This window comes from Lissotriton vulgaris, chromosome 1_1, assembly GCF_964263255.1.
Source record: "Lissotriton vulgaris chromosome 1_1, aLisVul1.2, whole genome shotgun sequence".
NCBI classification, from domain to species: Eukaryota; Metazoa; Chordata; class Amphibia; order Caudata; family Salamandridae; genus Lissotriton; species Lissotriton vulgaris.
This window is the reverse complement of record NC_141685.1, coordinates 390,809,961-390,835,394: the sequence shown is the minus strand read 5'-3', so window position 1 is coordinate 390,835,394 and position 25,434 is coordinate 390,809,961. Positions and strand designations below refer to the sequence as shown.

At 42.7% G+C, this 25,434-nt stretch overlaps 1 protein-coding gene across 2 annotated transcripts in view; it reads right to left on the bottom strand.

Moving 5' to 3' along the window:
* PODN (podocan) overlaps nucleotides 1-25,434 on the bottom strand; it is a 429,517-nt gene that overhangs the window by 206,114 nt on the left and 197,969 nt on the right. For both annotated transcript variants that reach the window (XM_086952453.1, XM_086952454.1), the window contains exon 3: nucleotides 18,729-18,822. In XM_086952453.1, the coding sequence (XP_086808579.1) occupies nucleotides 18,729-18,822 (94 nt within the window). The remainder of the gene's footprint in view (nucleotides 1-18,728; nucleotides 18,823-25,434) is intronic.

Sequence of the window (25,434 nt, the reverse complement as noted above, 5' to 3'; positions counted from 1 at the left end):
GCATTAAGTTACCATCAGGCACACGAATAATGATGCCAGGCAACAATGTTTACTGATCCAGCCCTAGAGCTCCCTTAAAGTAACGAGGCCCCAGAACATTTTTGACTGGCCGTATGTCCTTGGGGGAAGTTAAAGCAATTCTTGATGCAAAGACTTTTTCCACTGTATCACGAATGAAAGCATGATTCTGGAGGTGTTATTGTGTGGCAAGAATATTACTGTACATGTTTGTTGTGTGCCATTTTGCTTCGGTGTTGAGGCTTACTGTCGTTCTGGATGGTGTAGCATTGAGCTGTCTCCTTCCTTCAAAATGATTGCAGCAGGAAACGCCGAATCATCTTTCTAAGTTGTCTTAGTCATGTATAAAATTAGTTCAGTGCAAAGTTATTAGAAACCCTGCACAATAGGGCTTCCATCCTCTGTGTGTGAGTGTATGTGTGTAGTGTGTGTTTGTGTGTGTCTTATTGTGTCTGTGTGTGTTTTGTGCATTTCTGTGTGTGGTGTGCGTCTGTGTGTGTCTGTGTGGTGTGTGTGTCTCTGTGTGCTGTGTGTGTGTCTCTGTGTGTTTTTTTCCAGAGTCCCAGGACAGCGCATCCATATTATCCAGTCATGTCTATGAACAGATCAAGTAACTACTTTCTTAGTTAATTAAAAGCATAAACATGTAAAAAGCGTGCATCTAACATATGTATGTGGGCCAGATGTGGTTAATTTCATGTAGCTTCAATTTTGCCTTTGACACTGATATGGACCTATGTTCTTTGTGGAGGGCGGGAGTTTGGAAGAATGGGTTTAAATTTGGTTGCCTGGTTTCCCCTTGCCTGGTTGCTTGGGGGTATTGATAGCACTTTTGCAATTATTTTTTGTATTGTATTGCAATTGCATTTATATATCACTCACTACCCATAACAAGGCATCAAGGCGCTTTTTCAGTGAGTGGCACGCTACTCCGGAACCCATTAGTGGTGAATTAGTATAGTGAAAATTTGAAAGAAATTTGTGTGGTGTGTACATGTTAGTCAGTTATTTGGATTGAGAAGGATGGATAGAAGAAAGGGGAAAAGGTTTGCATTTATATAGCGCTTGCTACCCTTGATGGGGGTGTTAAAGTGCTTTTTTGGCAAGTGGCACGTTTCTTCGGAACTCCAGAATTCCAGAAAGGAATAGTGGTGAATTAGTATAGTGAAAAGTTGAAAGTAAGGTGAGTGGTGAATATGTTAGTCAGATTATGTGGATTAAGAATGATAGTGGAGGTATGGAGACTCAGACACTTTGCACTATGTCTTCTTTCTTTTTCTTACTTTATCACAATTTTTGTTATGGGTTGGCAGTCGCTGATAATGAGAACCTGAAGATGCAGGCGAGTACCAGTCTGCAGACTCCCATGGTGTTACTCCCGTGAGGCACTGCCAATCGTTTTTCACCTTTTTTCCTTTCCTACTTATGTTTGGTCGGTCATTTCACACTGGAGGGTCGGATAGACCACCGGAGGCATAGTTCACAGACTCAATTGTTTTTTATTAACTAGCAGGTGATCCAGGTCCCTCCTGAACAGACGGCATAAGGATAACCGCTGTTCCGTCACACAAAGTTGGGTGAATGTACATGTTTGGAGGAGTCAATGAGCAGCCTGTTCACCTTCTGAACAGGTCCATTGTTGTTTATGATTGCATTTATATAGAATTTGCTACCTCTGATGGGGGGATTGAAGTGTTTTTCGGCGAGTAGCACACTACTCTGGAACCCATACAGTGTTAGTGTTGAATTAGTATAACTAAATATGCAAGTCATTTTTAATAATTTGAGTGGTGGATATGTTAGTCAATTATTTGTATTAAGAAGGATACCAAAGGGGTAGAAGAGGTAAAAAGGTTTGCATTTATATAGCGCTTGCTACCCCTGTTGAGATGTTAATGTGCTTTTTCGGCGAGTAGCATGGTACTCCGGAACCCATAAAGGATTAGTGGTAAATTAGTATAATGGAATAAGAAATTTATTTGAGTAGTGGACATGTTAGTCTGTTATTTGGATTGAAAAAGGATAGTGGAGGAGTAGAAAGGAAGGATTTTGATTTTTTTTGTTGTTTTGTTGTTTCTATACCCTTCATTACGAGTGGTTATTCCCCCAGTAATGAGGACCAACGTCCAGTTCTTGCTGCTTACTGCACCAAAATGCCATCTTCCGATTTTCCCCTGATAGATATCAGTAGGTTTGGCCTGAAAGCATTTATCAAGGGAACATGGTTTTCATTCCAAAACTCATAAGTCCAATAAGTGTGGTTCCAGGAGCTACCGCACATAGCAGAATTTAATGCAAACTCGTAAGGAAGGCAAAGACAAAATTACCTTGGGAAATTTTCAGACAGTATAAAATTGAAATTTCTCAAAACGTTAGCAGCAGAAAACAGGATTTCAAAAATTCTAACTTCATGTAGGGCTAATATGTGGTATGCACTCCTTTCGTGTTGTAATTGTTCACGCAGCTCTCTGATGGATGTCACATGCAGTTTTTCTGAGCCCCCAGATAGATCATGCAGTGTGTGTGTTCGCCTTTTGTACTGCCGGTCACCGGTGTATTTAACTGTGTAGCCTTGGACCATGTCATGTATGTGCATGTAACTTGCATGATCGAGGTAACTATTAGCAGTGATAGATTGTAATTTTCCTGTTACAGAATGTCCTAATGATGTTGTGAATATGTTAGCCTAATGTGTCTAACCAATATGCAGTTACAGCTTATTATTCATGTGCTGCAACCCACTGAGCTATTTTTGTAATATGCAAGCTTCAGTTGGATAGAATTGTTTCTGTGGTGTGTAAGATTTTGTCTTATTTTTGCCTTCTAAGTTTGAAGACTTGTTATAGTACATTGCTTTCCCTTGGTTAGGTTCCCATTATTGATATTTCTGTATACTTTCCTATAAGAGAGAGAAGCTTGTCTATGGCAGACAGACTTCTGATGCTGACATTTGCTCTGCAGCTCCAATGTCTCATGGTACAGTTTTCCCCCTTCCCGTATGAGCAGAAAATCCCTGTTTCAGCATTTCTTGCCTTGAGTTAGTTTTGCAGAAATGTTTCCATGCCCTGGAGTAGCAGAGCCTCGGCTCTGTGACCTTGAGGGGAGATAACAGTGTTGCCTTCGCAGGTGCAGATGCCTCATGTATGATTTCATTGTTCACCCTCTGCTGAGCCCAGTACTTTTCCAGTCTGGGCGTGGTTTTACTCTGCCATGCTATGTTATAATGTGTTGCTGTGATGAGATGAGGCAGTCCTCTCGGTGCACTCCCTGGGGTGTAGACCTGACGGGGCCCATCTGCAGATGAATATTATGTCCTAATAAATATATTTCTAATTCTTCTCCACTGCCTGGCTGGCTTATTATATGAGAATGATAGTTGAGTGAGGTAAGTCGCTCAGGTGGATTTGAGCCACTCTTATCAGATGGCGCCCAAACAGGGACCCCGGGATAAGGATCTTTCTCACCCGTAAGTGGGTAGCAGAAGGCCGGGGACCAGCTGGTCGACACGGTGGGTCTGGGTACCCACTTTGATGCCGAGCTTGGTTCTTGCAGCGCTGCCCCACCCTGCTGATCAGGAGAGGTCCCGGTTCATGATCCTGCGCCGGGGTCCAGAAGGCGGAACTTTGGAGCTGACCGTGTTGGTCCCAGCAGCCAGTGGTGGAGAACAGTGGATGTCGGGTTCCGCGAACAGGAGGTGAGTGGTCCGACTGGTGATTGAAGGAGCTAGGGTGCTCCAGGGACCGGTGTGTCTACAGTGATTAAGAGGCCGGTGTGTCTCCGAGACCGGTGTGTCTCCAGTGGTAAAGGAGGCGGTGCGCTTCTGGGGCTAGTGTGCTCCGGGGAACTCAGAGTGCGAGTGGTGCTCTGACAAACTTAACGGAGGTTGGGAGGACGTTTGTTTGTGGTCATCCGACCGGGTGGTACTGTGGTGGAGGCGTGGCTCATTGCGGGTAGGCTCTGGAACTCACCCCGAACCCCTAGGGTGACGGTTCGGCGGGAGTGGGTCCTAGGTCTCCTGTGGTAAAGTGCGCAGCGATCTGTAGTGCCGCCCGGGTGGCAGATGTGTCCTCCAACCTCAGAACAGTTAGTGTACTGTTCGGTCTGCGGTAGGGTCCAGGTTCCCCAGGACTTGGTCGACGGGCCTTGTCCCATTATGGTAACACGTGTTTGGCAGGGACTTAATGCATAGGATGTATGTGCGAGGGCGAATGTAAGTGGTTGGGTGTGGAGATAGTTGCTTGGTTCTTTTGTGTCTGGGTATGTGTGGGTTCTTTGGCGGTATCTGATTGAGTGAGTTTGGTGGTGTTTGATTGAGTGTGCAAGATGCCGTGTTTCAGTAAGTTGCGATGTTTTAGGTGTTGCTGCAGTTCATCTGATGTCAGATTGGCTGAGAGCCAACCCGCTCCTGTAGAAGACTCTTTTAATTTTGAGATGTATGTGAATATGGATTTATCCTGATTTTGTTTAATATTTTTGATGCAGCTCAGATAGATTACTTGCAGGAGAGATTGTTTGCTAGGCACAGCTGTCAGGCATTTTTAATTCCCTAAGGTTGTGGCAGAAAGAGGTTCAGCAAAGACAGATGAGAGAACTTATGATAGCCCAGAATATGGACAGATCAACAGTTTAGTTTTAAAAGAAGACAAAATGTGTACATTTGGAATTTGCAGGGTGTTCTCATTTAAATTTGCTTGTAATGGCTCAGTGAGCCAATGTGAGCAGTGATTAAGAGGATGGGGTATGTATTTCATGTAATATGTTTGATTTGGTTATAATTGGTTTGGTTTGAGAGCAGTCTGTGGGTTGCCTTTTGTTTGTGTAAATGTTTGTTTGAATGAAGTGAGTGCATCTTGTTGCATGAGTTAAATTGTCTATTCCTTGTGAGCTACCTGAGATGGTTGTGCCTGGCTATCAGTGTGTTTTTCATTTAGTTTAAAAGTGCATGCAGGGCTGTGCTCTATGGAAAATAATTTGATTTCTTTCATCCCCTTAATTTGTGAACAGTAGAAGATGAAGAAAAGAATAAGGATTTGATTACCAGTAATTAGAATGTATGTTAATAGAATGTAGAAAGAGTGTAAAGTTAGAAAGAAGTGAAAAAAAAGAGAAACGTATTTTTTTAAAATAAGGTTAATTATTGCATGTTAGAAAGAGTTAGGAAGGCTTATTGGCTTTGTCAGCGCCAGAACGACGAGCGCAGAGTGCGAGGCAGATTTGGCCTTGGTGATGAATGCCAGAGGGGCCAGGAAGCCTGGCTAGCAGCCCAGAATTCTTAGCTCTTGGAAGACTGCGAGAGATGCATTTCTGAACGGCAAAAGCGGGCCTCTAAAGGGGGTGGAGAGCTGGAGTTGTTTAGTTAGTTTTAAAAATGACCTGTTGAGTGGATGTGTTTCAGTCCACAATAAAATAAAAAAGGGTTGTAGAACTCTGGGCTGGTAAGGTTTAGAATAACAGTGTGTGAAAGAGTTGAGCAGTTGTGACCTTGGTGTGATAACAGCATTCCAATGGGTTCGCAAAGCACAGAGAGCAAGAGAAGAGACAGGCGGAGATACACAGTTGGAGCCATGTGAATTGTGAATTCGGAGCGAGTCTACATAATTATGAGTTCAAACTGCTGCTGGTTTAGACTAAAGTATAATGCAGTTGTTCAGAACACATCTGATTTAGTATTAGGAACAAAATGATGAATAACTTTCAACAGATTATTGCATTTGGACATAGAGAATTACACTTTAAAATGGCCTAGTCTGAGAAAAGAAGGATTGTTTTGAGAAAAATGTATTTACTAAATAAGTTAGTGAGTGTTTCAGATGCAATAGTTTAAGCACATGTTACTCCTATCATTTGAATTGTATTCAGAATAGGTGATTGATTTGTGTGCAGTTAAAAGGCAAGAAGAAAAAGAGATTTATTGGTTGTCTGTTGTGTCCATTTTTGTTGTTGAATCTTTTTGTGTCACTGTTGGTCCATGTCATAGTATAAACGTTTCCTATTTAAATAAATATTGAGTTGGGGGGTTGCAGTGGGCCCAGTGCCCCACCCGCTGAGTGGAGGTGCAGAGTGTGTGTTTTGTGCAAATGTCTGCTAGTGTGCACTGGAGTATTTAGTATGTTCTGGGGATGAGAATATACCTTTGGCAACATGATTAAATGTGTATGATTCAGAACTTTAACATGTTAACATAACACAGTTAGAGCTGTGATTTTACCCAGAAGTAAGATGCCCCTTTTTGTTTAAAGATGAGAAAGTGCATTGGTTATAAAAAAGGCCCATTTAGACAGGGAAAGATGTCTGTGCAGAAATAGATTTGGTACCTTTAATAACAAGAATAAAAAGTTTACGTACAATATGGAAATTCCTGGTTCATGACAATTGAAAGCTGTGAAAGTAAATGTATATCTTTTTCTCTTTTTGATGCTGCATTAAAATGTCATTACAAGATTGTCATGTGATTTTCAATGCTGCTAAATGTTTTATATTTTTGGCTGATGGTTAAAAGAGGTTAGGACTGGTTCTTGTCTAAGGTAGCAGACAGGGTTTTCAGAACGGAAAGTGAACAGTTAGTATGTATAGGGTGATGATAGATAATATAGATGAACAGGTGTGAATGAGCTCCAAGCATAGGTTTTAAAGTCAGTATTTGTAGAAGGTATTTTTACTAAGTGGTTGCCTTTCTGTCCAATATTTTGTGTGTTGTTGTTTTTTTTTTTTGTGGTTTGATTTGTTTAGTTTCAGTGCAATGGGAAACATTTTTATCTGTGAGTTATGGTGAGTATTGATGCAACTTTGTGCTAGACAGATTATGTGTGCACTGACACCGCATGATGCATGACATGCATGAGAAAAATATAGTCCTTTGGGTAACTAATATTGTGTTTTCCTTTTTGTGGCCTTTGTGTTTGGTATATGTATTATTGCGTATTATTTTATGTTATATGCATGTAAATATTGTGTGTTCTTTGTTTTCTTTGGCTTATTGTGCATTGTTTGTTCTGTTCTGCGTGGTAGGTATGCTGATCGATCTTAAGGCTGACAAATTAAGGAGGCCAGCATACTGGGTTTTGGACTGCAGTTTCACTGTGCATGAAATGCATGGCATTGTGTTGTGTGTCACAGCTCCTTTGCATGTGTTGCTGGGATTTGTCTATGCTTTCTGTGCTTAGCACAGCAAGTATACCTGCTGCCTTGGTATGCTTGTTTTTATTTTATGTATGTTTCGGTTTTGTATTGTTTTGACAATTCTATTTTTGATACTAGTACAAGCTCCTCTGTGGGGAATTTGTTCTGGTCCCTAAATTTCACAGACAACACTTCAGCAGTGTAGGTCTATTTGGTTAAATGGTATCAAAAAAAAAGAAGAGTTCTACTGTGTTCTCATGGATGTGTCACAAGCCTGACTATCACCTAAGTAATTTTTGTTCCTTTATAGATTTCCCTTTTACCGCCATTTCCCTAATGAATGTCGCATAGTGCCTAGTTATGGGGGATTTTAGCTGTGTCCCAGTCCCATTTCCTTTTCCTTACTCCTTCATGGGAATAAAAGGCCTAAAAAGAAGAAGTGTGTTTTGTAATAGATAAACAATTATAATGAATTCTCCTTAGTTACATTGTATTCGATATTAGTAGGCACACACATGATTTTATGGCAATGACATTTGTACATGTGCTAAAAGATGTTCTATCCCTCTCAAAAGTGCTATGTATCTCCTAGAATTTTGTTTATGATCAGTGCTATACCCGGGGGTTGATGGTGTTGACTGAAGTGAAATATGTTTCAGATTTCCTCCTGTCAAACTGGGGGAGGAAGCTAGCTCCCCGCTAGCTCTCCTATAAATTAGGACTAGGTAACATGTATATTGCTCCCTCCTCTTCTCAAATATTTGTTAGCCTGTCCTGCTTTGCTCTAAAAGGGGAATTAGATGTGGGTAGTTTTGTTCTACAAGTGTTGAGTAATAACACCATTATTGTAGTCATGCGAGTACATTGCTAGTTCTTTATTAGCTAGTCTGTGAAAATAAACTGATAGTCTTTATTAGAGAATTATTTTAATTGGAGAGGGATGAAAGGTATGAAAAGACCCGCCCAGACGCCCCAGACTAGTGTTTCCTTATTTGACCTTTGAAGGGAACAATAGTTCTGTACTTTTTTTTTTGTTTCACATTCCTAGGTAACGACATCATTATTGTGCATCACTAAGTAAAGGTGCACAGTTATCACAAGTCTCTTATCAGTTAGCCTGCATAGTTGAGCTGACAATCCCTATTAGAGCTGGTGAACAGGTTTTCCCCTAAAAAAAATGTTACATGGTCTAAATAGTGAGAAAGGTGAAAGATGCTTGTGTGATCCTCAGCAAAAAAAAAAAATTCTGTTGAAATTATAGCTTTGTAGAAGTTAGTTTCCTGCTGCTTCTATAATATGTGAGCATGGTCATGAGCAAAATATAGTTGTTTTGCGTAATAAAAAAAGAATATTAGAAGTGTTTGAAGTTTTGCACAACAGTGAAGGTTCACAAAGTAGACGCTGTGTGCATGCTATAGGAATAGCGGTTTGAAATTCCCTTTTTGAGGGTTCTCAAGTGAAAATGCGGGAATATAGCATGTCTGTTTTGTTTTATTTTTTCTCTTCTCTTAGAATTCAGTAAATGCGTACGCCCGTCGACAGGTAATACAGTGGAAAAAGTCAGATATGTAATGTATTACCAATTGTCAGCACAAATTTATTGATAGGCCAGAGATGTTTTCACATTCAAATTCACACCGCCCAGCAAATGTTTGGGGTGTCCCAAGAACAAATTGTTTTGCTGATATTGAATACCCTTTGTTGACAGACTATTTGTATGCTTTGACTAAAGATCTTCGTTCCCTTCGTCAGCAGGTAGCAGACACACTGAAGCCGCAACCGGAGGGGCCTGGACACACCATCCATCACGGGGACTGAGTCATCATCCGAAGATACTAGCGGAAGTCTTGCTTGGAGCCGAGGTGCGCCGAGCCACTCCAGGTGCTACTGGCCACCCGTACCGCACTCCGGATCCAGGGCCGCAAGGCGTGGACACATGTGTCGCACGTAAAGAGGGTCCCCCTTCTGTTGCCCTATGATGAGTGGGTGAGAAAGGGCGTCGCTGATGACAAATACACTTCTCGGATGCTTTATTGAGAGGTGAGGAGCCTGATCAAAAGGAGAAGAGGCCGGCTCTGATTGCTAGTGGTGAGGTCTCTCTTGATCACAGTGAGCAAACATCAGCGGATAAGTCCCCTGCCATTGAGCCCCCCATTCTGTTCACAGATCCTGTGGTGCGAGGGAGCACTCGATATATTCTGTGGCCCAGGAAAGGAGAGCAGGGCACCGGAAGAAGGGCTGAGTAAGGGAAGTAGGGAAGGACTAAAGAAAGTGTTAGCGACGGACTGCTGGAAGAGCCCTGGTGCACTGTTGAGACATTGTCAGGTGGGACACTAGGATTGCGCCTGGGCCCAGATTAAGTGCTCCTCTGAGTCGTGAAGCTGTGCGACTCCGTCGTGGGAGTTAGGGAATGAACAATAGAAGTCTGCCTGTGAGGCTTTAACGGACACAGGGAGAAGATCCCTTGAAGGGAGAAGATCCCCTCTGGTTGGCCTCAGTGTGAACTGTTTTTCCCCTAGTTTACTTTGGACCTTTAGCTAGGAAAATGAGTCCCTTTGAATGTTCCTATTCCCCAGGAGGAGTGGCCCCTTGTCCAGATGTCCCTAATATCATTTGGTTCTCATGGTCTACAAATTTAATATTGTGTTTTTTTGTATCCTAACTATTGCTTTCATATTTCTCTTTAGAGAATTAGTTTCTTGTTGCTTGGCACATACCCTCATGAGTACTATTCCAACACCACATCAGAGTGACCCTAGTTCCTCATGAGGAGGAGCACTGGGAAGTTCATTAGGATGATGTAGTATTCAATTGCTGCAGATTATTGGGTGTGTGGGTCTTTGCCTTCATACACACACAAGGGTGAAAAAAAATGTTGCTTGTATTCTTGCCCTATGGAAGTAGCTGTGAGGGTTAGTATACTTTGAATAGTTTAGTTAAAAAAAAACATTTCTCAGCCCGATAAAGATCTACTTCATGGATGTTAGATACAGGTCCTCACTGATAATGCAAGTGAACACTCAGTATATAATTCAATAGGGTGTTTTCCCTGACAGTTTGATATTATTTGCATTAATTCCTGCTCATGACTTGAACAGTGATGTATGTATAAGTTGTCCGATCATGACATAGTGTTATAGAGAAATGGTACCCCGAGAACATATGTTTAGATTAGTCAAAAAAGGAGGGTGCCTCCCACCCAGAGAATAATTATTGATTTAGTAGGTATTGCGTGGGTTGTTCTTTTACTTGTTGCCTCTGCACTTCCTGTCCTATAGTATGCTGCACTACTTCTATGATCATGCTCATCCTAGTATTTCATTTCCCGATACCAGATATCTTTTATGATGACATATTATTGGTTATTCTTGTTTTCTTTGCTTCCCTTTGATTGATGAGTGATGCCGTCCCCGTTCCCTCCTTTAGAGTTGTACAGTCCCTCCTTTAAGCAATAAAGGCTGCACTTATGTTAGCCACATTAGGCTAAAAGGAGGGTCTGATAGATTGTAATTTTCCTGTTACAGAATGTCCTAATGATGTTGTGAATATGTTAGCCTAATGTGTCTAACCAATATGAAGTTACAGCTTATTATTCATGTGCTGCAACCCACTGAGCTATTTTTGTAATATGCAAGCTTCAGTTGGATAGAATTGTTTCTGTAATGTGTACGCTTTTGTCTTATTTTTGCCTTCTAAGCTAGAAGACCTGTTGTAGTACATTGCTTTCCCTTGGTTAGGTTCCCATTATTGATATTTCTGTATACTTTCCTATAAGAGAGAGAAGCTTGTCTATGGCAGACAGACTTCTGATGCTGACATTTGCTCTGCAGCTCCAATGTCTCATGGTACAGTTTTCCCCCCTCCCTTATGAGCAGAAAATCCCTGTTTCAGCATTTCTTGCCTTGAGTTAGTTTTGCAGAAATGTTTCCATGCCCTGGAGTAGCAGAGCCTCGGCTCTGTGATCTTGAGGGGAGATAACAGTGTTGCCTTCGCAGGTGCAGATGCCTCATGTATGAGTTCATTGTTCACCCTCTGCTGAGCCCAGTACTTTTCCAGTCTGGGCGTGGTTTTACTCTGCCATGCTATGTTATAATGTATTGCTGTGATGAGATGAGGCAGTCTTCTTGGTGCACTCCCTGGGGTGTAGACCTGACGGGGCCCATCTGCAGATGAATATTATGTCCTAATAAATATATTTCTACTTCTTCTCCACTGCCTGGCTGGCTTATTATATGGGAATGATAGATGAGTGAGGTAAGTCGCTCAGGTGGATTTGAGCCCCTCTTATCAGAGGCGATATTATGCGTCTCTCGAACCTCTTCCAACTGCTCGCCATCCTTTTTCCCCAGCGCCCCCCCCCCCCCCCCCCCCGGGCGGCAATCTGAGGGATAGCCCCGGGCGCCACAAGCTCTAGCTACGGACTGGGGATTGCAACAGTGACCTGACTGGGGAGCTTGGCCCCCCTCCTGCCTCCCATACACTGAGCACCATGGCAGGCGGGACCCCAGGTAGCAGAGGAGGTACAGGAGAGAGTCCTCACATGAGGTATGCTTCAACAAGTGGTCCTAACACAGAGCACATCCACGGAGCTCTAGGGGCCTGAAATACTCCCAGCGGGCATTGCGGCTGCCTGAAGGGACGTGAGAAACCTGACAGCTGCCTGAGTATACACTGTACCGGCGAGCCTCTGATTGCTCACCGGAGGCTGGTGTTGGCCCCTACCTCACCTCTTTCTGCAAGAACATCCCACATGATGATGCAAAGGAACCAGGCACTGGAAGAATGCCCTGCAACCCTGGGAGATCTGTCATCTCCGAAGCCACCTGTGGGGGACTCCAGTAATCTGTGACCAACCAACTAACATACCTGCGAGCGGGAAGAAGGGAGGGCTCGTGCCAGGAGTGCTGCTGAGGGTAAGCAGACTATGGGGAGATGCCAGGACCACCACATAATGCAAAAGGGGACAAAACCCCTGAATAGCCTAAGGAGGGTGATACTGCAGCGCCCGTCAGTGGCGCATCTCAACACCTCACTTGCACATTCAGTGAAACTGGACTACCATATGCTGGAAACACTATGGTCCATCCCAAAGTTACCAACATAGTGGGGAAAGGCACCTCACGCACGGATGTACATGGCAATGACCAAATGCTCCTACTCACAGAATGGGGCTTGGAAACGCATGCAACAACCGATTTGGCTGCAATAAAAGAGACCAAGAGAGCCCTGGAACATAAAATTGACTCAGTCTCTCAGAATGTAAACCTATTTAGGGCCAACCATAAAAAGCTGGTGGCTACAGTAGAAGAAACAGAAAGCACTGTGGGCCAGGTCCATCTAATGGTGATGGAGAACAGCCCCCACTTATGGGCACTGAAGCAAGAGGCAGCAGCTCTGGCAGACAAACTGAATGATGCGGAGTGTTGATCCTGCTGCAATAATGTTTGATTCGTTGGGATCTTGGACAGACTCCCATTGGTGGTTTTGAAGGGGAAAACCTCAAAGTTGTTCCCCTTGGGGCCCCACCGTGTGCCATGGTGCTGAATTTTTGGGACAAGGACATCATACTACAAGCAGCACAGGCACATGGACTGTGGACGGCGCCAAGGTAAACATCTTCCCCCGACTATACAACAGTAGTCCAACCACAAAGAGAATCCTTTTGGGCACTCAAACAATACCTCAGTAACTTAGATATATGGAACGCCCTTCTCTTCCCAGTGAAGCTCTGTATCCTGGATTGAGGCGAGACACAGTTCTTCACGGCGGCGTAGGATGTCTGGGACTGGCTGGAGAGAAGGGGGTACTACCCTGCAGACAATGGTGAAAGGTACCAGGTACTGAAATGGCAGGACCAACAATACCAACTAAAGAACATGCACAAATTTACAGGGCAAGAGTAGTAGTGATGGATCTCCAGCGCCAACACGGCCTGGAGACTACCAACTTATGGGAAGCTCTTGAGACTGACCATGGGGATTCAGCAGAGGGGAACCTAGTCTATGAAGACAACGGTGAACTCAGACCACTCCCAAAAGTCACCCAGATGATCTCAAATCTCAAAGGAGATTGTCTGACTGGACTTGCTGCAGAACCTGGTCTGGGGGAAGGTTACAATGGAAATACAGGGTTATGGAACTCACTCCTGAAGATGGGGTTGTAAAACTGAGGCAATTTATTGATGTATAACTCGTAGGCCAGCAGGGGACCATCCATCTATATGCACTGGAGTGTGAGGATAACAATCGCTGATGGTAACACTCTGAATCTCTGATTTTGTTGGGTGATGGACATACCTTGCATTGGGGTCCTGGCTGGATCTAACACTGCAGCATGATAAGATAGGGAGGGAGCGGAGGTAGGATAACGTTAAGATTAACATTGAACAGTTTGCAGCCATACTAGAGTATACTAGGCAAGGGAAAGTAACACCCCGTCTGGGCAGACACTCTCCCCATGAGAAAGGGATGAGTAGGCCAAACTATGAAACAGGTCCTTAAGCTACTCACATGGAATGTCAATGGGTTGGGCAGCAGGGGCTGGTGACCAAAGCTATAGCACGCTATGCCAGGGATGTGGTGTTTCTACAGAAAACACATCTAAAGGGGTCCAGCTGTGCTCCCCTGGCTGGTGATGATACACAAGTGGCAGGTCACTCAGGTTACCCATCGGGATCCAGAGGGGTTGCAATCCTATTTAAAAAAATCCATTCCTTTCCAGGTGACACAGACCCACTCAGATGGCCAGGGCGATGGTTGTGGGCACCTGGGAAGGGGAACCAGTGGAGCTAATTAATAGGTATTTCCATCCAGGACTACAGACTGACACCCTGCAACTCCTGGGACAATTACATTGGGATCTCCCCCAGATGTTGACTATAATAGGGGGAGACATGAATCTTACAATGCACCTGCAACTAGATAGGTCCATCCCCGATCAGAACCTCAACCACCATTCTGGGAAACTGTGCGACTTTGTAAAGTCAATGGGGCTGGGGTTCATTTGGAGATCACTGCATGGGATCAGCAGAGGATATTCTTACTACTTCGAGGCACATAATACCCACTCACGATTAGACTACTGTCTTACACCACTGCCAACACTCCCAAGGTTCACTGAGGCGGAATTCCAGGCCCGAGGGATATCAGGCTATTCACTGCTGAGCAGCACATTGACAATGACAAACACGAGATGCAGGAGAGAATGGAGAATGGTGTCATGGCGCTTGTGAAATAAGAAGGTAGTGGAATGCCTTAACAATGCAACAGAGCACTATTTTAAAGAAAACCCAGAGACAGAAATGTAAGCACTGATCTGATGGGAGGCCTGCAAAGCCACCATCCAGGGGGTTTAGCAAGGATAATCATTGCAGACAAGATGGGGAAAAAAAGGAGCAATTGCGATGCCAACTAGACCTAGATCAGGAACTTATGGGCTTGGAGGCAGAGTACCAATAGAGTACCAATAAAACAAATTTCGTAACGCGCCCTGCATCGCAAAATGCGACGCAGCCCGCGGTATGAAATTCGTTTTATTCATTAAATTGTTTATTTACCTCCAATTTTCCATATTCCGGTTTTTAGCACCCCTCACCCTGCCCCTCCCCGCCCCGCCTTCTGCCCCACTGCAACTTCCTCCACGGACCACGGCTGCTGCCACATTCATAGCCATATGGTGAAAACTTAATAGAAAAATGGGGGGTGGGGCGTTTGACAGCAATAACCCTGTTGTGTGTGGGCACAAGGCTCCATCCAGGACCAAACTTACCAGGTTTTGAACAATGGGACTTAATAGTCCTCTCGCCAATAGACGATGTGTGGGATGCTAACGGGATGGCTCCATTTGTACACGATGGGACGAATATGACATGGCTAGCACCCAGGTATTTAAATACCTGAAATTGGGATGCACCCTGCAGGCCAGGATGCCCAGAAAAGAGGAAACAAAGGAAGAATCCCCCCTAGAATGAAAACTGTAGACGGAGGCTTGGCTACCAAAGCCATCTCCCTTACGTATGCTACACTGATGAGAAACACACAGGGAGAGCTACCAAGATTGAAGGCAAGATGGCAGAAAGATAAGAGGGGAAGCTAGAGGATGATGACTGGGAGGAAACCATACAATACCCAAGGGAAGTGGCAATCCGAGCCAACTTCCATCCCATCCAATTAAAAATACTGCACCGAACATACTGCACCTGTGTACTGCTACTCAAGATAGATAGCACCTCAGATGACCAATGCCTCCGACAGTGTGGACAGCGGAGTACCTTTGATCACACACTATGGGGCTGTCCAAAAATATGGCTCTTCTGGGAGGAAGGGAGGAAATCCCTGGCAGGAGATGCGAGGGAGGGCCACTTGGAGAACCACTATCCGAATTGAGGGCACTGCTAAGGATCTGGATGGACTCTGAGGTTACATCTTAAAATAAACTGCTGATCAACCTGGGCTATACAGTAGAGATATTGCCAGACACCAGGGCAGCCCATATGGCCCAGGACTCCTGAAGTGGAAAGAAGGAATGGAACTATGCAGGATCAGAGGACAAACTGATCTATGAGGGTAGGTTGCAACCGCAAATATGATAAAATATGGTGGAAATGGGAAGAGGGACCAGACACCTACCCAGGGAAAGAGCAGTAAAGTGGTGCACGATGGCTGAACAGGGAATGGTAGGGATACTTCCCAAACCAATGGAAGAATGTGGGACACCACATCGAAGTCTTGGAGGACAATGTCACAATTAAATGTCAATTCCCCATGTATGTGAAGGGGGGAAGAACGAAGAGGGGAGCATAACGGGGTAAGGTCATAGTTGCTCCACGGTGGCTGCATTTGAGGGTGTTGTAGTGAAGATGACAACAACCATATCTGGGAAAATGTCAAGGACTTCTAATTGTTAGATGTAATCATAATGGTCCTTGATGTAAGTTTGCCACTGAAAATATGTAAACAGAAAAATAGAAAAGGCACCATAGGCTGTCTTTATGTCTGGCATCTGCAACGCCATGCATTGCACTAAATTCCCACCTCTGTCTCTGCTTATGCACAGAACAGTGTTATTTGGCCTGCTGGGCTGGCCGGAGGAGGTGCTAAGGACAACGGAGGGAGGCGGATTCCTATACCTTCTTGCATGCACAATGCTGAACAGAGCAGAACACAATCCTGTACAGACACGCGCCTTGCAATAAAATGTATGCATATTTTGTTATGTTCTTTCTATTTACACTTTAAAACTATTTTAAAGTTGGCATTCCCTGAGCATTGGGCTTTACCAACTGGTGCTCCACAGTGATTCAATCTTTCTTCTTGTTAAGTGCTCTTTACCCTAGGTGATTATACTGCACAACATCTAATTGTAAATGTAGACTAGCAACACTCAGATTTTCATATGCTAAAAAGATGGCTTTGGTGCCTGGACAAGATGAACAAAGCCTTAGTTAAAAGAAAATTATCTCGGTCTACGTGTCTCCACGACTGGCATACAGGGGACATCTTTCTCTTTTTCAGCAGGTCAACTACTCTGGAACTGACCCTGCCATTGATTCAAAAGGTAAAAAAGGTAAAAAATAATTTTGAATTCTGACATATCTTTCAGGCGACGAGGATAATATGTGATCAAATATATCCACTTGCAGTTTTCCATTCTAATAAATATTTAGCCTTTTCTCCACATGGGCCAAAGGGAAGAGATGAAAAGATCACTGACGATAGCACTCCCGGACTATGGCAAGAAACCCATGACCAGAAGTTGACGAATCCAGAACCAAGCAACAAGGATGAGCCTAAAAAAGGTGACTGTGCAACACTTGCCTTCAATTTCCTTCACTGACTCCAGGTGGAGCAAGGGTCAAATTCAAGATCTGAAGCTAAGGATCAAATGAGGCAGCCTTGGCAGTATGCACAAACTTTTCTGAAATAAAGTTGCTGTGTAATTTTGGAGTCTTTCTCTCACTATGTAATATCCAGTAGCTTAATATCAACCAATTTCTAGAGGATCAACCATCCGTCTTTCAAATGCCAGAAATATTGAGGCTGATCCCATAGGTGTCCAAGGGCTGAATCCATGGACACAACTTGACCATTCTTTGAGAACTGAGCACAAGCATCTATGATCCAGCAATCTTCTGAAAGAAGGCATATCTGCTTTCCAAACAAAGTTGCTTACTTTTTTCCACTTGCAAAATGATTTATCCTGCAACTCCATCATCAACTTTGGTAGGGTTGCCTACCAGTTCTCATCCTGTGTAATGATTTACTCCTGCCCTTGACAGGAGTAAATGTCCAATTCTAGGTAGGGTAGGAATGCACCTGCCAAATGTTTGTGAATATCCAGTAGCCTACGCTTGAATGCACAAACTCCCAGCATATTAGTGTAATGTGACATGTAAGCAAATCCCTTTACAAGTGTTGATTGATGCTTAGTGAATGGCAAATGTGAGCTTTCACCTACAGGTGGCGTTATTTGTGCATCAGAGTTTCACCCAGTTTCACAAATACAAACCTGATTTTGGAACAGCGTTAAGCCATGGGCATGTCTTTAAAGTGCTTGAAAAAGCACTAAGTAATTAGTATACTTACATATTTGTTAGGGTCTCGTTGAATATGGCAATTCATGTGTGTGTTTTGTAAATTTGGGCTGTAACTGATAATGATAGAAAGGAACTGATTATTTAGGACGATTATACAGTCTAGTGTTAAAACCATAATTTAATTAGCATTGGTACAAAGGCATTTGATAGTCGCACTTTACTGACTTAATTATGTAGTTTTCTATAGGACTGACTATCTCCTGATGTTAAGATCACTTCACAGCAATGAGTAAGTGCCGTTCTTTGCGCCACTTCCACATTGCTAGAAAGGTCTGAGAGAGACAGTCAGGCCACAGGTAGAGAAGGTACTGATACCCACCTAGTGCCCCTCCCCCCAATATTTATCGCACGGTCCATGTTACTGTAAGGTCCTGATTATAAGAGCTTCCAGTGAGGAATACAATATTTACCGCACCCTATAAAATCTGATACACTGCGGTTCTGTATTGATGGAGTGCAACAGTATTAGCTAAGCCCTTCGATAAGAACCATGCAGATGTGTTGTGCTTTCTGCACCAAAATTCCCCTGTCATGGTATTTTCTGGGCATTTACCCTGGTAAGTATCAGTAAGTTTGACCTATCTATATGTTAACTGGGGAAAATTGCAGGGATACGCACTTTATCACACCCAGCATTTGACGGGTGCACTAATCTGCTCTACTGAGTTTGCACAGAGGCTCAGAATGTACTCGTCCAGTTGTAATCAGATGTAGGATCGCTATTACCCCAAATATTGTTACCCACACAGCACTGAGGCCTGTGCAAGTCCCTAACTGCTCAATATCTACTCGGTGGCGTGCATAAGGTGCCTGGAAACCTACTTTGTTAACAGCACAAAGCAGAGCATGACATTCTCAACGTGAATAAGCAAGGGCATACGCTTTCGCACATGTACCTATTGATTACAACTCTCTGCACCGCCTTTGTGTTTTTTATTTGCTGCTAACATTTAAAACCATCTTTATTCCCAAGTGCCCACTTGTTTGCTCTACTTACCCTTTGAATACAGGCGGTTGTTCTGCAGGTTGAGTGTTTCGAGGCGGTACAGTCTGGCCAGCTCCTCCGCAGGGATGTACTCAATTTGGTTATTCTGGAAGAGAACAGCAAAGCCTGTCAGCGAACACGGAAACAGAGATGTAAACACTCAGGTCTGAGACTGTGTATCCCTGCCCATGAATACTGCTGGCTGACGACTATTTGGAATCACACAACAGCAATGGGAAGTGTTTCCACCAAAGGAAAAGTTTCTTGTTTATTCAACGAGCCTCCATCTTGAAAGGTGAGAAGGCTTAAAGTGCATTTGAAGTGCCACATTTGTCAATGCTGAAGGAGATATGTTTAAAGCCAAGGTAAAGTGCACTTGACAACAGCACGATTAAAAATCACTTAGTCAGGATGCGTTTCACAGCTGTGCTAAAAGGCACTCTGGTCCAAGAGCCAAAGAGATTATGGTTTCACGAGAGAGGAATTAGAGAAAGAGCTCTGGCAGAGTGCATAATCCAATATAATGTTCTGCTGAAAGAGAGCAGATAAGTTACTGACAAACTCCGTGGGCTGCCTAGGTTATAAACAGGGCCACTGGAATTATGTGACAGGCAAGGACCACATTATGTGGCAGAGTTGGCTAAATTATGAGAAAAGAAAAGGCAGATTAGATGGAGTAGTGTGGCACATTTTGTGATTGCATTACTTTATTATTTTGTGATTTGTACACTTGTTAACAGTGTCAGGACAAAAGTTTCACCTCATTAGTAGCAGTTTAACACTCAAAGATTTCAACAAGCAACAGAAAGTCAACCATTGTGAAGGGCCTTCCACTGGGAAGCAACACGTGTGACCACGTTTTTACAAACATTTGATACACTTAAACTATCATTTTTTTAAATCTGCGTATTATGCTGCAGATAATGGATCATGTGGCGATTGCTGCAAATTCATATTTATGCTGAAAATGCAGTGCCCGCAAAATTACATAATAGAGCTTTTTTTTTAACTATTTATGTTCATATGCAGCCCCAACCACTCTTGCCTGTCCTCTCCCACATCTACATCCTTCTCTACTGCTCTCTGTGTTGACTTATCTCCCAACCACTCCTACATTTGTTAGAAATTTTTTAATTGGAGAGTGGGTTGAGGGACAAGGCAACACGGAGCGAGGGAGAGTATGAGAGAAAAGCAGGGGTGGAGTAGAGGGCAGGCAAGAGCAGATGGTGGAGCACACCGACTGTGGACGGTGGGCCAGAGGGGTTGGAGCAAGCACACGCACAATGAAGGGTGGACCAGGTGGGTCTGAGTTAAGCGCACAGACAATAGAATGTGGTTGGCATGGGCTGTAGCATGCACACAGAGAACGATGGGTGGGCAGGGGGAGGGGAAAGCAAACAATGGCAATGGCGTGTCGGAGGGAGAGGCTGGGGGAATCACACAGACAGCAGGAGGTGGACGGGAGGGGCTAAAGGAAGTACACAGATAATATAAGGGGAGGCGCTGAGACAGCACACAGACAAGCGAGGGTGGCAAAAGGGGAATTGAAGAGAAACACGGAGGGAGGAAAAGTACACAAGGGAGACAACCCAAAGAGTGATTAAACAAAAAGCAAAGGTAGCACCTGAAAAGGTGAACAGGGGAACGACACACTAATGAGTCCATGCTACAGGGGAGGGAGAAAGACAGGAAGAGAAAGGAAAGCCTATGGAAGCTGATAAATAAGAAGGAAGCAAATCAGAGTGGCAATGGAGCTGACCAATGTTAAGCAGTGGGTGGGCTATAAACCCACTGTACAGTAACAAAGCTCTTGCAACATAGGCGAGAAGTAAAAATTGCACCAATGCAATATTATACGGTGCAATCTACATAATCCAGTTGCTTCTCTAATGCTGTGTGAGACAGAGGAGTGGGCCACACAAGCAAAACTGGCGAAGAATATAAGACTCCTATGCAGTTAGTTCACATATGTGGCATATTGCAGCAACCACGTTTCTAAAAATTAGTATGGGATGGGTTGTTGAGTCAGTCCAAATTGGTATAACGGAGAACTATGCCCGAAGGAGGATCAGGGCTTCTCATTACAAAAGCTCAGGAAATAAGGTCTTTCTGCATTAAACTATGTACTATAGCTAAAGAGCAGGGAGAAGAGGGCATACACAACAGAGTGTATTACTGCTGTATGTTAGTGATGCATAGAATTAAGTTTTCAACATACACAAGTGGAACCGATAGGCATTATCAATGTTTTTTTTCTGTTTTTGATTCTAATGAAAGAGCACACACCCGGTTAACGATAGCGGCGGACCTTGGAGATCCGGTGAATAACTGAACCTCAATTGGTTAGATGAATACATCTTTAACCATTTCTTTTAATATTAATCTAACATTCTCCCTGACTTCTCTCTAAAGGCAGGTGCCTGCCACATTGTACTGTCAAATGCACAACTTGTATTTCTGGCATTGTGGCTGGCGGTGCTTTCAGAACCACCCGCCGCAATGTCAGAAATGCGGGATGCACCCGCCAGTGTGGTGGGCGCATCCTAATGGGATGTGTGGGACCGCTGCATGGATTGCGGGCGGTCCCATTTCTCCGGGGTATGGCCATGCTAATGACCGCCTTAATGCTGCGACAGACAATATGGCACTCTTTACTTAAGGAAGAGTTGTCCACAAAACAATACACTGCATCCTTTTAAATGTGAGCTCACCAGCCGGGTTCCTCACAGCTTAACACAAAGCTTGTACTGACCAACTCCTGGGTTGTTAGCACTTCTTTTTAGGCAACTCATCGGCAAACAATATAATGCAATGGAGTTACAGAAGACATGCAGTAGTGATTGATAAGTTTCATTACTAGACAGAACATGAGTGTGGTCATCCCAGGCCAGCCGGCTACTAACTGACATGCTATGGAACTTCCACCCTCAAGCAACATATAAAAACACAGAACTACTTAACATTAATTTTAGAGACATAGACAGTTCAATGTATGCCTCAAAGCCATAACACTGTGCTCTACCTTTTACATGGTTAAGGAAACATGCTCTTTTGCTCTTCTCAGGTGTGCCTGATGGATGAGTGTGGTAAGTTTACACTACTTTTGTCAGTGATGGCCATGGTGTTGGTTCAGTGACTAAATATCAAGGGACAGAATATCGACTGTTCAGAATATCGATCTACACACAGGTAAGTACTAAAATATCAAGTACAAAATATTAATAGTTAAAATATCGATTTTTTTAATGTATTAGAAATAATATAAAAGTAATTACATAATAAACACAATTAAATTAAACATAGTTAAAATAATGTAAAAATAATAAATGTAATGTAAAAAAACATAATTTTTTAACATAGATATTCACTTAATATTATAAAATAATTATTCATCTTAATTATAACATGTTTAAAACATTATTAAGAATATATTTACATATATATATATATATATATATATATAAATAAGCCTATTATATAAATATAAAAATAAATAATATATAATAATTTAAATAATTAAAGCAATACTTTTTATGTTAATTAATAATTTACAGTACATTAAATATAACAAAATTAAAAACATTACTTAGCTAAAGAAATAAAATTATAATTCACACTCCAAGTGCAAAAGTAGAGAATTTGTTGGATAGCGGGTGGGTACAAATTACTATTCCCACTCCAGTGAGTGGAACAGTAGGGAAAGTGTTGGATAGTGGGAGGGTAAAAATTACTATTCCCACTCCAGTGAGTGCAACAGTAGGGAAAGCGTTGGATAGCGTAGGGGTAAAAATTACTATTGCCACTCCAGTGAGTGCAACAGTAGGGAAAGTGTTGAATAGCGGTTGGGTAAAAATGACTATTCCCACCCCAGCGATTGCAACAGTAGGGAAAGCGTTGGATAGTGGGAGGATAAAAATTACTATTCCCACTCCAGTGAGTGCAACAGTGGGGAAAGTGTTGGATAGCAGATAGGTAAAAATTACTATTCCAACTCCAGTGAGTGGAACAGTAGGGAAAGCATTGGATAGCGGGAGGGTAAACATTACTATTCCCACTCCAGTGAGTGCAACAGTAGGGAAAGCATTGGATAGCGTAGGGGTAAAAATTATTATTCCCACTACAGTGAATGCAACAGTAGGGAGAGTGTTGGATAGCGGGTAGGTAAAAATGACTATTCCAACTCCATTGAGTGGAACAGTAGGGAAAGCCTTGGATAGCAGGAGGGTAAAAATTATTATTACCACTCCAGTGAGTGCAACAGGAGGGAAAGCATTGGATAGCATATGGGTAAAAATTACTATTCCCACTCCAGTGAGTGCAACATTAGAGAAAGCATGGGTTTGCGTAGGGATAAAAATTACTATTCCCACTCTAGAGAGTGCAACAGTAGGAAAAGAGTTGGATAGCGTAGGGGTAAAATAGCTATTGCAACTCCAGTGAGTGCAACAGTAGGGAAAGAGTTGGATAGCGGCTAGGTAAAAATTACTATTATCACTCCAGCGAGGGGAAAGATTTAGATAGCGGGAGGGTAAAAATTACTATTCCCACTCCAGTGAGTGCACCAGTAGGGAAAGCATTGGATAGCGGGAGGGTAAAAAATACTATTCCCACTTCAGTGAGTGCAACAGTAGGGAAAGAGTTGGATTGCGGCTAGGTAAAAATTACTATTCCCACTCCAGCGAGGGGAAAGATTTAGATAGCAGGAGGGTAAAAATTACTATTCCCACTCCAGTGAGTTCAACAGTAGGGAAAGCGTTGGATAGCGGGAGGGTAAAAAATACTATTCCCACTTCAGTGAGTGCAACAGTAGGGAAAGCATTGGATAGCGTAGGGGTAACATTTACTATTCCCACTCCAGTGTGTGCAACAGTAGGGAAAGTGTTGGATAGCTGGTAGGTAAAAATTACTATTCGAACTCCAGTGGGTGGAACAGTAGGGAAAGTGTTGGATAGCGGGAGGGTAAAAATTACTATTTCCACTCCAGAGAGTGCAACAGTAGGGAAAGTTTTGGATAGCGTAGAGGAATAATTTAGTAGACCCAGTCCTACAATTTAATTAAAATTAATTTAAAAAAAACTAAATTATTTACATTTAATTTACTTCACACTATTTTCCACTATAAACGGCACCTCCAATAATCTAAAATATTAATAAATTAACATAATTAATTAACATTTAATTAATTAGCTAATCACAATTAACAAAAATATAAAAGCAACGATAAATAAATTAATTAGCACAAATGCCAGTTTATACATTCGTTATTAATTACTAATTAATAACAATGTACACAATTTACATATTTATCAATTAATGAATTAGTATTAATAAAGTTTCTAATATGTAATGAAAAAATAATTAACGTAATTATCAATATTAATTATTAACTATAAAATTATTTATTAATACGTTTTTTTAAAATTTAAATTAGATTACTTCCCAACCTATTCCCATATAAATCTACAACCCGCTACAGAACTAATATACGCGAAAATTAATTACCAATAATAATTATTACCCATAAAATTATGAATTAGTACATTATTATTCTATATTCTGTCCTCTCGATATTTTTCCTTCGATATTATGTCCTCTCGATATTTTGTATTCTATATTTTGAGTGTTTACCCATTGTGTTGCCTGGACCTGGTATGAGGATGGGTACAGGTGCGGGTATGGGTGTGAGTGGACGAGGGTGTTTTTCTGTGTGTCCTGTGAATATTTTGTTCCTGGCTGAAGCTTTTTTTTAATATAACTTTTTGGCATTTGACAATCACACAGATAGTTTTTACATAGGTAGTTAATGAAAGTATCTTCATCCTCCTGCCTCCCTCTCCCTGCCATACAACCATAATGGGTGCAAAAAACATTGTTACCACCAGTAGTTTACATAGCATCAAAGAAGGGGGAAACGGAAGTGTAGCAATACAGCAGTCTCATGCATGTGAGAATTCCTGATCCACAGTTTGAAGTTGGAAAGACAGCAAATAGGATTAATTGCATTTGTTTTGTAATGTACATAAAGAGATTCCCACCCTGTCCATGGATTTTCATTCCAACACTGAACAACCTAATTCCCCCGCCTCCCTCCCGCCCCAACTCCGTGTCAAGGTCTTTTGCCTCTGAAAATGTAAACTGTACATATGCATCCTAGGTATCCCAAGGTAATTTTGGTCATCGTCTACTATTCACAATCCAGCGGTCAACGCACCCGGGATAACTTTATCACCTGCTCATTGACAATCTTGTGCCTTCCCAGTGCCTGCCGTTCCCGTTAATCAGACAGCATAGAGGACCATGCCCGGAGGTCGTCTTCCAGTTTTTCAACCTTCCAGACGTACTTTATTTAGACCACCTCTGCAGTTGCCCACTCACACGTCTCTCAGCCATGCCTCGGATAGCAAAACCAGGCTATAGCAGTGTGCCGTTTTGCTAATACCAGTCCCAGTTTCTTTTGTTTTTTTTGGGGCATGAAGAAAGCCCACCCAGCAGCACTTGTTGGATCTCCATTCGAACCACCCAACCTGTAGCTTCTTTCAGGCGTGCCAGAATAGTCTCCCAGTAGGAAACAATGGACAGACAGGCCCATGTCAAATAGAGAAAGTCAGTCTCTGACGATCAACACTATGGGCGCTCCTCTAGGCTGCCAAATAGATCATGCATAATGCCCTTATGCCTGATGTACAAAATTATATTGGAGGAGTTTAAACCATGCATT